Source organism: Lutra lutra, chromosome 6 (assembly GCF_902655055.1).
Source record: "Lutra lutra chromosome 6, mLutLut1.2, whole genome shotgun sequence".
NCBI lineage: Eukaryota > Metazoa > Chordata > Mammalia > Carnivora > Mustelidae > Lutra > Lutra lutra.
In genome coordinates this window covers 66444867-66458281 of record NC_062283.1, presented here as the reverse complement: position 1 = coordinate 66458281, position 13415 = coordinate 66444867, and the positions used below count along the sequence as shown (strand labels likewise).

Here is a 13415-nt window from a genome sequence, read left to right as displayed (position 1 = left end):
AGGCACCTGCTTACCACAGCAGTGCTGGTCACCCTTGTAACTATAAGAGAAATGGCTCCAATAATTGTTGAATGTCTCTCTCCTGCACAGAGTAGAATCTTCCTGAGGGTAGAGGCAGCATCGCCACTTTCTCCCTGGGACCGAATTCAGTGTCTGGCACATAACAAGGTGTTCAAGATTTTTAAGTATCTATTGAATAAATGTGATTTGGAGGCTGAGAAATTCATGGCACATGCCCACTTCTGTCTGAAAACCTTCTCTAGCCTCCTCCTCTCCACAGCCCCCCACCCTGGTACAGCAGAGCCGACAAGTTGTTTCCCTGCATCTGTATCGACATCTATATCATCTATATCTATAATCTGTATCTAATTTTGCCTTTTTTTAGAGCAATATAAACCCCAATATTTAACCTTGCCAGTGACTGCCTGGCAAGGTTAAATATATTTAACCTTTATTTAAAAACAAAGAGAGTTATTCCCAGCCCCCTGTACAGCTAGGACTGCCCATGCATCTAAATTCTGACCAGTAGGGGTGCCTGGGTGGCTCAGTTGGTTAAGCATCTGCCTTTGGCTCAGGCCATGATCCCAGGGTCCTGACATTGAGCCGTGCGAGGGGCTCTCAGCTTAATGGGGAGTCTACTTCTCCCTCTGCTCCCCCCCATGCTCTCTATCTCAAATAAATAAATTAAATTTTAAAAATTTTTAAAAATGGGTTCGGACCAATGGGTTGCAGAACTGACAATTGCCACTTTCAGGATGAGCCCTTACCCATGGAGGCGTACCCCTCCTACTCTCCTTTCTCCTTCGGGCTGGATGGAATTTGGATATCATGGTGGGAGCTGGAGCAACCCCCTTGGATCTTTTAGTGGAAGACTTGGGCCATGGGAATGGTGGAAGCTAGAAGAACAGGGGGAACCCTAATGATCAGGGAGCCACTGCTCCAGCCCTAGGGTGAACCTCTGGTCTTGTACATGAGAGCCCTCGGTTACACCATTGCTATTTGGGGTTTTCTGTCGAGTGTAGCTGAACAGGCTCGTAATCCTAAGTGGGACCCCGGAAGGAGACTGTAGACTGCCTTCTGGGCAGGGGAGGGAAGACATGACTTCCAGGTAGTGGAAGTAGAGCTTGCTGGAGTGGATGATCCCTCTGGTGGAAAGGAAGCCCCTGGCTCCTCCCACTGGCTGTCTCCGCCCCCCTCCCCCTTCTCTACCCCCATCCCCGCCAACTTCCCTCAGGGCTTCCAGAAGTTCTTTCTCCCAGAACAGCAGTTACTCTCACAGACTCTCTTTCCCTTCGGGATGCTCCAGACATCCCCCCCCTATGATGAGTCCAGGACTGCGTGCTGCTGCCACCCCCCTTCCCAACAGTGACATCAAAGTTCCTTTGGGGCTGGGGCAATCCCCTCTTCCCACCCCTACTCCTTAAGGGCATCAGGGAAGTAAAGTCTACACAGTTTTCTGCAGCCTGGCTGTAAGAAGGGAATCTGAGGGTAGCCTGTGCACCACCAGCCGCCCCCCGAACCCTGCCCACACTGTGTTTGGAGGATGAGAGGTGGATCTAAAGGCAGGTAAAATACAGAATCCCTACAAAGCCGGTGACAAAGATACAGGAGGCACAGGGAACAGCCATGGGCGCACGTTGGCCCAGGGACACACGGTTCTAAGAGCCTAGTGATTCAGAACAAGGGCCGTGGGGGCTGCAGGAGTGGGAGGAAAACTCTAGACCCTCCACTAAGGGCTCCACCGATCCATTTGTCCTGGTCTCTCTGCTCTTCTCCCAACCTTAGTTCTCCCGGGGCGACCCTCCAGATCGAGCTCGGGAATGAGGAGAGGTCTTGGGGCGGGGTAACCCCGCACGGCGGCTCTTTCTTATACTAGTCACCAACAGCTCTTGGGGTTACACGAAAGTAACCGGAAACGGGAGGGGTCTTGCGGGTAGTGTGACCTTGGACAAGTCCCAAGCGCTGGTCCAGCCTGTTTCTTCTGGGGTAGCCTGAATGGGGGGTGGTGGTTTGGCTTTCCTTAGCCAGAGGAACTTGGGGGAACCTGGGGGAGGCTGGGGGGCGGGGGTTGGGGGGACGAGGGCACCCGCGGCGCTGGGTGCTGGTGGCAGGCTCCTGTGCTTCTCAGCCCGACCGGTCCTCGCCCGGAGCGCAGCGCCGGGTGCCCGCGGCCGGGGTCCGACAGGTGAGAGGTGGAGGAGGCCCCCGGCGGCGGGGGCGGAAAACGCGGGACCCCGCCGGCCCCTCCCGCGGGCGGGGCGGCCCCGCGTCGGCTCCTCCCCCGGCGCTGCCGGCCGCCCGGGATCAGTCGCCGCGCGCGGTTCCGCAGGTGGCAGCGATGGCCCGGTCCTGAGCGCCCCGCCATGGCTCGCGCCCCCAGCCCTCTCTGCCTGGCGCTGCTGCTGCTCGGGGCGGTGGGCAGGGTCGGCCCCCGCCCCCAGGTGAGACCCGTGGCCCCCGGGGGTAGGGGGAGAAGGCGGGGGGCCCTGAGGGCTGCGGGCACCGGGTCCTGGCAGGGGTGGCCGGGACTTGAGCGAAACTCCGCGACCGCGGGCGGAGGGAACCGAAGCCCTGGGGGGCGGAGTAGGCACTGGAGAGTTGGGCGCCGGGGGCTTGGACGGCTGCCGCGCCCTCTCCCTCGCCGCCCCTGCCCCCCACCCCAATCAGGCCACCAGCTGCCCCGCAGCCGCCTTGCGCTGACTTCTGCGCCGCATCTCCCCAGACCACTTTCCCAACTCATGCTCCTCGAAGACTCGTGCCCGCGACCCTGGCACGGCCCCGGCTCGCCCCCTTCCCTGACCTCACCTCTCCCACCACGTCCCTGAGCTCTCCCCGCAGTGCCTGTCCCTAGCCCACCCCTCTCGCTCATCAAAGACCCCAAAAGGCTCCGGGAAGACCGAGAGGGCGAGGGTGTGGACACCCAGCTCCATTACCCCCTCACCAGCCCCCCAGCACAGCCTTTGACTCATAGCCCCAGGGACCCTGCGGTGGCAGCTGGTTGTCCTTCTTTCTGACCTCCCAGATGGAACTTGAGTGCCCCCTCCCCCAGCCCCTGCGGCAAACACGTAAGGAGGCTCCCAGCGCCTCTGGGAGCAGCCGGGTCCCCCTTAAACACTTGTGTGACCCCCCATTCTGACTAACCTGGTTGACAACATATACCAGAAGGCATACTGGGACACTCAGAGAACACCTTGGTCCCCTGGATGCCACTGGGGAGCAGATGGCAGGTAGACCCCTGCAGCCCCTCTCTGTGGCTCTCATTGCCCTCCCTGCCTTTCCCATCTGCAGGCTCCTGGGCTGGGGGCTGTAGCCAGCCTGCTGGCAGAGTGGGGAGTTGTCCAAAGATGTTGTGAGACGCTAGAGCAGAGAGGAGGCGCAGGCTTGGGTGGCCTGTCTGGTGTCAAGGGAAATATCTCTTCTTGCTGCCTCTGGTTCCTACCCCCAGACCTGAAGAACTGAGAGCTTTGGGGAGTGGAGCTGTACAGGCCTTGGAATTTGTCCCAGCATGGTGGGGGACATGGTGAGGGGCCATTCCCTTGGTAAAGGCTGACTTGAGCCTGGCTGAGAATCCAGATGTGGACAGATGTGCCAGCCCATTTCAGCCCCCCAACCCCAAATTCTTTTCCGGACTCGTTCCTTCCCTCTACCTGTCCCCCAGCCCAGCTACTGACCCTAGCCACAGGAGACACCCCGGCTTTCCCAGCACTTTCCCACAGTCCCTCAGCCAAGCCTTGACTTCCCTGGTGTACTTGGCATCTCTCAGGAGCCAGGACTGCAGACACATTAGCATGACGGCCTCTTGGTCTCATCTTTACAGCCTCCGAGTTGGGACTGGGACTGGATGGTGGTGGAAAGCCTTCTGGCCACCTCCTATCCTGCTCCAGGCAGGTTTGCAGACCTGGTTTGGACTGAGGGAAGAGTGCAGGTTCTGGAGGCTGCCTGTCTTCTCCCCAAAATTCCTTTTCCCAGAGGAATCTGGTTCCTTGAACCTGCCCTTACTTCTGATCCCCTCACTCCTCAGCCCTGGGTCAGTGCAAAAGCCAACTATCCTGGAGCCCTAACAGGCCTGGGAGGGCAGAGCAGGACAGGAGGAGCTAGGCTCTGAGCAAGGAGATGGAACTTTCCAGGGCTGTTCTTGTTGCGGGGGTGGAGGGGGGGCGGGGCGGAGGGACTGAGCCTCCCTGGCCACCACAGAGATCTGAGCAAAGGGGCTTTGAGGTTAGACTGCAGTCCTGTGACACAACCTTATGCCCATGTAGAGCACTCTAGAAATGGGTGAATTTTGCTTTCTGTTTTCTGTTCCTGAGGTCAGCAAGACTAGAGGTATGCAGACACAGAGAGAAAAACGGGTGAGAGGCTGGGCTGGTGCCTCAAACCTGCTTCCTGGAAGGAAGAACAGAGAGTAAGCTGTCCACTGTCAGATCTGGCTAGGCTGGAAGTGGCTTCTTTGCAGGCAGGTGGATGGCCAAATTGACCTCTAAAGAAGGGGGCCTAGGCCACTCCTTCACTGTTGCTGAAAGGACCACCCCCTTCCCCTGTTCCTTACCTCCCTAGGACCCCTGTGAGGGAGCTGGTCTATGAGGAGACAAGCAAGCTTCTGAGACCCAAAATGAGAACCAGCCAAACCTGGGTTCAAATCTCAGGTCTGCTCTTAGCTGGTGATCTTGGATAGGACAATGACCATCCCGAACCTCAGTGTCCTTCCTTGTCTGTAAGCAGGAATCACAACCTCTACCACGAAAAGTTATGGAGAGGACTGAACTACTGGAACCCTGAAATGGCAGCTTTAGGCACATGGGGGAGCTGATCCATTTGTCCTCCAGAATCCGGAAGCCTTCTTCAGGGCAGCCTAGGGCTTGGAGAGAGGCTGTGGGAGGCCTGAGCCTCCGCATTCTAGTGAAGGGTGGAGGGAGTCCGGGGTGCACAGCGGTCAGTATGGACTTTGTTCTGAGCTGGGCTCCCTCCCGGACACGGATCCCAGGTGGGAGCTGGGACAGGAGCCACCAAGAAACCACATCCTGCCCTCCAATTCCTTGCTCTGAGGAAAAACAGGCCCTTCCTTAGCTGCAGCCTGGCCCTAGGCAGATTCCTCTGGGTGTGTGTGTGAGAGTGTGTGTGTGTGATAGAGAGACACAGAAATACAGAGATAGAGACAGGTAGAGAGACATGGAAAGTGAGAGACCAGGGGGAGGAGGGTGTAGGTTTTATGAGCCCCTGTTTCTGTGTATACGTGTGTGTGATCCTGTGTATGGCAGTCTGCTGGTGTGCGAGTCATGTGTGTGAAACATCTCAGCGTGTAATTGTGTGTCCAACAGTGTATATGTGTTTGCAACCCCATGTGTGATACCGTGTCTATGGGAAGGTCTATATGTGTGTGTGTGTGAGAGACAGAGAGATTTTTGTGTAAATGGGTGTTTGCCGGGATGTGCCAGCACGTGGGTGAGAGAGAGTGTGCTTATGACAGAATGTGTGTTTCTCTGTGTACGTGTGTGTGACTGCGTGGGTCGAGTATATGTCAGTCAAGAAGGCGGTGTGTGTGTATGCGCATGCGTGTGTTGGGGGCAGTGTCTCAGCATGTGAGTGTGTACCTGACAACCTGTGTGTGTGTTTGTGTGGAGGGGGGAGACTGTCATGTAAGCATGTGCTTAACGGTGTGCATGATAATGTGTGTGACAGTATATCTGTGTGAGGGTTCCAGAGCATATGACACTGCGGGTCAGTTTTCTTTTCCCTGCCCTCTGCTCATGTATCTGGAGCCCTTAAGAAAAAAAATAATGAGGCCAAGGAGCCACGGGTTGGCAGCCCCCACCCTTCCTGGGCACAGGGGCCAGGGTGATGGTTTGGGCAATGGGAGGTGGACAGAGAGGAAGGAGGCTGGGGATGTGGGGCGGAACTGCTGGGGAAGGTAGGGGCCGCATCATTTGGGAAGTCCCAGAGGTGTCTTGTGGATCTCTTTCTCCTTTGGGGTCCTCTCCCATTTTTCCTACCTCGGTGGCCCAGAGAGGCCAAGGTCTTGTTCCTCCTTCTCTCAATCAAAAAGTTCCCAGAAAAGGAAGGAACTTAATTTACACTGAGAAACAAAACTGAAGGAGGAATTTTTTTTAGGTTGGCACCCAGTCTTGGAGACTGAGTGCCTTCCTGGAGAGAAGGGAAGACTCTGTCACCTTGAGAGCACCCACTCCATCTTCATCCTTCCCTGACTGCCCTTCCTTCTATCGCTGCCCACCGGTACAGGGCTGGAGAATTCAAAAAGATATTCACCTACTTTATGTTGCTGGATCTGTACAGTAACTCTTTGGGAAGAGCAATACGCCCATTTTATAGATGAGAAAACTGAGGCCCCAAAGGACTAAAGTGAATCCTGTCAATCCCACATTAACAGCCAGAACTGGGATTTTAAACCCAGGACTTGTGGCTCTCTGTCCAGTGCTCTCTCCAGCACGCCACTCTCTCCTGGCATCCTCTTTCTCACCTCCTGCTTCCTCCCGAAACTCCTGAATCTGAGAGATGCCCCTCCTTATTATAACCTCTGCTGGGCATTGTCTCCATTTTATCCCCTCATCCCCTTCAGAGAGATCTCACAAAGCCTGGCAAGTCCGGATTCTAAAACCTTCCAAACTGCCCTCACCCGGCCCCATAGCCCCCACCGCTGCCCTCTTCTCTGGGCCATCCCTGCTGTCTCCACGACCGTGTCCTTCCCATCAGCAGCACCTGCAGTTCCGCCTCATCAGTCTTGGAGCGGGGACTCGTGCCAGAGGAGGGTGAAATGGGGCTGGGGGCTGCGGGACAGAGCCTGCCGCTTCTCACGGTTCCCTGCCCACGGACGTCGAGTCCTGAGCCTCCCCACATGGGTTTGCAGCTGGAAGCTGCCACACACTAAGCAGAATGACTGGTCCTTGGCAGGAAAATGTGTTCATTTTCTCCTGGGAGATTGCTGATCCTGGAAGTGAGGGAGGGGTAGCGCCCAGACTCCCCAGGAGGCCAGGCTGCCCTGTCCACTCTGTCTTTCCCTTCTCTTGTAAACAGCAGAAGTCCAGCCCAGAGGAGGGCTGCATTGGCTGTACATTTTCCATGGGCCAGGGGCCCATGCTTCTAAGCATTAACTCACTTTTAATTCTCACAACAATCCCGGGGGCAGGGGATAGGTAGGGACTACTATTATTCCCATTTTGCACACATCTAAGCTGAGGCTAGAAGTTAAAACTCTTGCACAGGGTAACAAACTTAATCTGTGGGGGAGTCAGGGCTGGGCCTGGATCTGAGCCCAAAGCCAGGGCTGTTCACCCTCCACGGTGTTACTGGGTTCACCTGAGCACTGGGGCCCTGCTTACTGCTGGTCACTGGCCTTGTCCCAGACCAGAGTCTCATTTCTACCCCAGTCCTGGCCCCTGCTCTCTCCCTGGCCCAGAAATTTCTTTGGAACACCAGTCCAAGGCCTTTCTCTGCTGACAGGAACTGTCCCCACCTCTGCATTTTGGTTCCTGCTGGGCCGTCCTGCTGAAATGCCCATCCTCCAAACTTGCTAGCCCAGTGTCTTCCTCAGCTCACAGTCCCCAGAGTCCCCTAGAACTGAGTCTACACTGAACCTGGCCCCAACCACCCCCTGAGCGCTTTCATCCCTGCTTTCTCTGTGATGTCCTGCTAAGCCCTTGACCTGACCCACCCCCAAGTAGCCTGAGGTCTGTTTCAGGCTAGGGCTCTGCCTTTCCTCTATGTGTTCCCCATCTCCCTCATCCTCCCAGAGCCTGGCACAATATGACTTCCATAAACACCAGATGGGGGAGAGGCCAGAGGTCCTGGTAGTTTGTGCTATATGTGCAGTGGGGGGAGCGAGGGGGAGGGAAAAGTGCAGTGAGGAGTTTGTGGAGACCCTGGGCTCCTGTGGGAAGAAGACAGAGGACCCAGATTGTCAGGCAGCTCTCTCTCTAAGGGGAGAGATATTCCCTGCCCTCAGGGAGCCCCAGTCTGAGGGGGGAGACCCAGCCCTCCCTTCAGGGAGCCCAGTCTGAGGGGGAACACAGCCCAGCCCTCAGGGAGCCCCAGTCTGAGGGGGAGACCCAGCCCTGCCCTTGGGGAGCCCCAGTCTGAGGGAAGACACAGCCCTACCTCAGAAGGCCCCAGTGTGAGGTGGGGGAGATACAGTCTTGCCCTCAGGGAATCTTAGTCTGAAGATAGTTTTATATCAGAAACTCTGCTCAGAGCAGGTGACAGGGCTCCCTCTGTCTTGAAACACTCTGGAGTGTTTGTGACCAGGTTCGCCATCATGGTGCTGTCCTTAGCCTTTAACCTCATTCCTATCCATACCCTGAGACTTCTGGTTTCCATCAGCTTCCTTTTCTCCACTCCCTGCCCTAGACACACCTGCCCCATTTCCCAGCTCTGACTGTGACCTTGTTTCCTTCCTGCTTTCCTTCTAGAAAGGAAGATCAAGGAGAATTTCTTCCCAGTCTTTCTGCCCTTTTACCACCAGCTGCTGTGTTGGGGGTCCAAGGGTGGGGATAGAAGGAAAAGGGGTGGAGAGTGGAGTTGATCCACTGGGACTGGCTGTAGTGAAAATTCTACTGACCTTTCCGTTGTAGATAAAAATCAAGACACTGCCTTCACTACTGTTGTGTTTTATTCCTTGTTCTCTTATTTGTTTTTTAAAACAAATCACTTGACCTTTGCCCTAAGAAGAGCTCCTTCAGGTGACACTACTTGTAGCTTCAGCACACTAACTCCTAGAACATGGCTGGGGCTCTAGCAAGCCTGGTCCCCTTCCAGAAGCTTCCACTGTGGGCAGGGATGAGCACAGGACAACCTGTGTCTTTATGGGAGGTGTCCTATAAACCAGGACTCAGCTTAAACCAGGGCAAGATTACCCAAAACCAGATCTAGCATGTGCTTAGGGCACCACCACCAAGTCAAGGGTACAAGCTTCCAAAAAGTAGCTATTTTGATTTTAGCACACGTGTATATTTTTGTGATTTCAAAAAGCGAAATTTCGTTTTCAATTATGTATGAACCTTAAATTTTGTGCAAGGGGCTCCCTGGTCATTTCAGCATCGGCGGCCTCCAAATGAGGAGTATTTAGAATCTTAAGCCTGTTCAGGAAAAAAATACAAAGAAAAAAGGAACACCGTCCCTGGACCTAGCTTAAAGAAGTGAACAAAAATTTCTTTTTTTTTCTCAGAAGGGTCATTTCTCACATGGGTGGGTCTGCTTGGGTCTCTGTGCTAAAAAGCCTGTTGTGTCTACCTTACCTAAAACTTGAGGTTCATGTCCCCCTTCCTCACAGATAGGGGGACCCATCCCATTGCAAGCCTGAGCTCATTTTTCTGGTACTTTTGTGACCCCATGTCCTCAGGACTTCTTCAGGTGGGGAAGCTGAGCTGAATATTTGATCTCTATTGTTACATTAGAAAGAGACAGTGCGGGGCTGGGGGGGAGGTCCTGTTGGCCTCCCAGATAATGACTGTGTATTTCAGGAGAGCTGCTAATGATGTAGCCTTACCAAGCTCTGCTCCTTGGGGGACTATGTGGCTTCAACTGAGCTCCTCTCCTACTCTGGGCCAGCATGTCCCCTACTGGAATGATTGAAAGTGCAGGAACCTTGGGGGCAGGCTGACTGGGCACTGGGAAAGGAGTCTACAGCAATCATGAAGTCTTGGGCCCTCAGGAACTCTGCCTTCTCGGTGAGGTCAGAGGAGACCATGAATGGACACCCTCTCCTCCCCCGTCACCCACTCACTCCCCAAAAGCATCATTTCAGTAGATATTTGCTGACCGCTTCCTATGCATCAAGGTATGCACTTGTCTATCGGGAGGGATAAAGATGTAAAAATATCCACCTGGAGCCCCCCTGTGGTAGGACTTGCTCTGTCCCCCTCTTGGACATAGCCAGTGCCTGAGGGATTTTGGGGCTCTAAGGTACCCTGGAGATGATGAAACCAAGTGTGGGGAACAAGGGATAAGAGAGAGTGGCTGGACCCAAAGGGCCTCCATTTCTCGCCTCCCCGCACAGGGTGCCACTGTGTCCCTCTCGGAGACAGTGCAGAAATGGCGAGAATACCGACACCAGTGCCAGAGATTCCTGACTGAGGCTCCCACCCCAGCCACAGGTGAGTCCAGGTGGGATTTCCTGGAGACTTTGAAGCCCCACTCCCCAAGTCATGGCCGGGCATCATTTGCCTCTCTAGGATGCCACATCAGCCCTAGGCCTTGGGGTGCCGTCTTATTCCTCCTTATTTTGGGAGCAGGGACCTGGCCTTTCCATTCTTGGCCTTCCTTCACACTTCCTGGCCTATGCAGGGACTGGAGGCCCAACGAACATATTTAAAGGAAGCATTGTTTCAGAGGAGTTTGTGGGGTGGTCTAAAGGGCAGAGGATTGGAGCCAGATAGGCCTAGGTTCAAATCCTGGCCCTGCGATCATAGGGCCGTGACCACAGGCAGGTTATTCTAGCCCCATGAGCTACCGTTTCCCACCTCGCCTGAGATGGAGACTTTTTTTTTTTTTAAAGATTTTATTTATTTATTTGACAGACAGAGATCACAAGCAGGCAGAGAGGCAGGCAGAGAGAGAGAGAGGAGGAAGCAGGCTCCCTGCGGAGCAGAGAGCCCGATGTGGGGCTCGATCCCAGGACCCTGGGATCATGACCTGAGCCGATGGCAGAGGCTTTAACCCACTGAGCCACCCAGGTGCCCCTGAGATGGAGACTTTAAGAGCACTTACGTACCATGTACAGGGATGGCACAGGGATCCATGTGACATAACACTCTTGGTCCCCAAAAGGCCCTGTGGGCTCAGGATCAACCCCATTTCACAGATGAGAAACTAGACAGTAAGTAACTTGCTCCAAGTTCCACGGCTGCTCAGGGCCCGAGTCCCCTTGCACAGCACCTGCCAGGTGGGAAGAGCGCCGGGCATACAGTGGGGAGGAGTGCCACTAGCAGGCCAGGCAGGAACTCAGAGACTCTCTCTTCTGTCCCCAGGTCTGTTCTGCAATCGGACCTTCGATGAGTATGCCTGCTGGCCAGACGGGCTGCCAGGCTCGTTCGTGAATGTCAGCTGCCCCTGGTACCTGCCCTGGGCCAGCAGTGGTGAGTCCTCTCTCCGAGGTGGAGTTGGAACACTGCTGCCTTTCTGCCCAACTCAGTACTCAGGACTCAGGACTCAGAAGGTGTTTAGGCCTCCTGATGGGTGTCTCTCTGCCTGTCTTTCCCTGGGAGGGGCTCCTGGGGAGCCTCAGGTATAGCCTAGGCTAGGGCCTGTGCTGGTGCGGGAGGAGAGGGGATACACTTGTGTGTGTGCATATGTGTATGTTCCTATGTGTGTGGCTCTGAGCATGAAGACAGGTGAGTGGCCTGGGTCTGCTGGCTGGGCACACTCCAGGGAAAGGCAGTGAGCTGCCTGCCCTCTCTACAAATGAAAGAGTTTGACTTAAGAGAGACATGTAAGCCCCCTCCATCCAGTAGTCAGGAAAGGAGCTGGGTGGGAACAGATCCTAGGGTTGGGGAGTATGTGTGTGTGTGTGTGTGTGTGTAGCTATGTGTGTTTGTAGGTGCCACCTACCTCGTCGTGGTGCTTGGCCACCTCCTGACTCCTCAGTAGTTCACTGGTCAGATGAATACAGATGAGATGAGAGCTTAGGGCAGTGGCGATGTTGTCCCTCCTCTGACCCCCCCACCCCCACCGCCAGTGGGCTTCCCTCCCTAGCTCACTCCTGCCTGCAAGGGACACCCTGCCCTGGGAGAGGTATGTCATTGGAATGCAGGGATCTACAGAGGCTGCAGGGGGTGCTCTGACTGGAGGGGTAGCCAGTGCACCCCCACTGCCACCCACCAGTCCTGGGCACCAGAGAGGTTAACAGGGGACCAGCACCCTTGCCTCAAGGAGCTCATAGTCTCAGTAAAGTAGAAAAGTCAGTCTCATAATAATAGTCAATACTTACTGACTACCTACGCTGTGCCAAGTCTGGTATCTGGTATCTGGTACCTGGTATCTGGTACCTCATCGTTATGTTTGTTGTACAGATGAGGCAATTGAGGCCCCAGAAAGGGGAAACTACTTGCTTCAGATGATGTAAATGGTAGACCCACCGTTTGAACCCAGACTATTCTCTTAATCACTGTGTCTTGAAGGGGCCTTCAAGCAGAAGCCAGCCCAGAAGCAAGTGAGCAAATGAGGTCAATCCAGTGGTCTTCCTGGAAGAGATGGCCCCTTGGTGGAACATCAGGGCCCCTGGTGAGGCCTGGCGGTAGACGTCCCCTCAGAACGAAGGACCGATGTCAGATGAAGCCCAGGGAGGGGTGTTGAGGATGCTCTTTCCTTCTCAGTCTTCCCAGTACACCCACCTCCCCCCAAGGTGTGCAAGGAGAGCCAGGGCTTAGAGAGAGGCACCCATCTGATAAGATGCAGAGTAGACCAGTGGCCTCTCCCATAGCACTTCTGTGGCCTGTTGTAAGCACTTTATATCCCTACACTCACTTACTCCTCCCATGAGCAAGGACTCTGATTATGCTCTCATTTTACAGAGGGGGGAAACTGAGGCACAGAGGTGCCAAGTGCCTTTTCCAAGCTCACAAGCTAGGGAGTAGCAGACCCAGGAATCCATTCCAGAATCTGGTTTGGAATTGGTGGAATTTCTTTCTTTCCTTTTTTTTTTTTTTTTTAATTTATTTATTTGACAGAGATCACAGAGAGAGAGGAGGAAGCAGGCTCCCTGATGAGCAGGGAGCCCGATGCGGGGCTCCATCCCAGGACTCTGGGATCATGACCTGAGCCAAACGCAGAGGCTTAACCCACTGAGCCACCTAGGGCCCCTGCAATTGGTGGAATTTCTACACCAGGCTCCCTTGAGTGTGCACACACTTGTGTGTGTGGCTCTGGGCATGAAGACAGGTGAGTGGCCTGGGTCTGCTGGCTGGGCACACTCCAGGGAACGGCAGTGAGCTGCCTGCCCTCCCTACAAATGAAAGAGTTGAGTCCTGCAAACTAACAGTTCTTATCAGTGCTCTGAGTGGCTCTGGGATCCTCAGCAGACACCCGGACCTCTTTGTGCCTCAGCTCACTCACTTGGGAGATGGGATAAAGCCAGGTGATAACGGTATGGGGAGGATTGCAAGTTCTTGAAAAACGGCTGCTGTTGAGTTTTTCCACCCACCCTACTTATCTGCCCCACCTCCCCAAATCCACAGGCTTGCCCTGCCTCCCGGAGGTTTGGGACCGGCTGCTTGGCCAGCCTGGGCTGGGCCTCTAGACCCCAGGGAGCCAGGCCCCGGACAGGGCCCATCACTCAGCACTAAGCTGCCCCCAGCTCTGCCTGCCCCTTGTGGCTCCATCCATCACCTTTAATTTTATTTGAGCAGGAAATAGGTCCTGGTGGTGCCCGTTTATGAGTGAACACGGTTTTATTGCTTTCTCCATGAAGATAC

At 54.9% G+C, this 13415-nt stretch overlaps 1 protein-coding gene across 1 annotated transcript in view; it reads left to right on the top strand.

Annotated features, from left to right (window-relative positions):
- The first annotated feature begins 2348 nt into the window (after positions 1 to 2348).
- Positions 2349 to 13415, top strand: part of GLP1R (glucagon like peptide 1 receptor) — a 32692-nt gene continuing 21625 nt past the window's right edge. Inside the window, exons 1-3 of the mRNA XM_047734633.1 lie at positions 2349 to 2441; positions 10004 to 10100; positions 10974 to 11081. Coding sequence (XP_047590589.1) covers positions 2364 to 2441; positions 10004 to 10100; positions 10974 to 11081 — 283 coding nt within the window. The 5' untranslated portion in view covers positions 2349 to 2363. The remainder of the gene's footprint in view (positions 2442 to 10003; positions 10101 to 10973; positions 11082 to 13415) is intronic.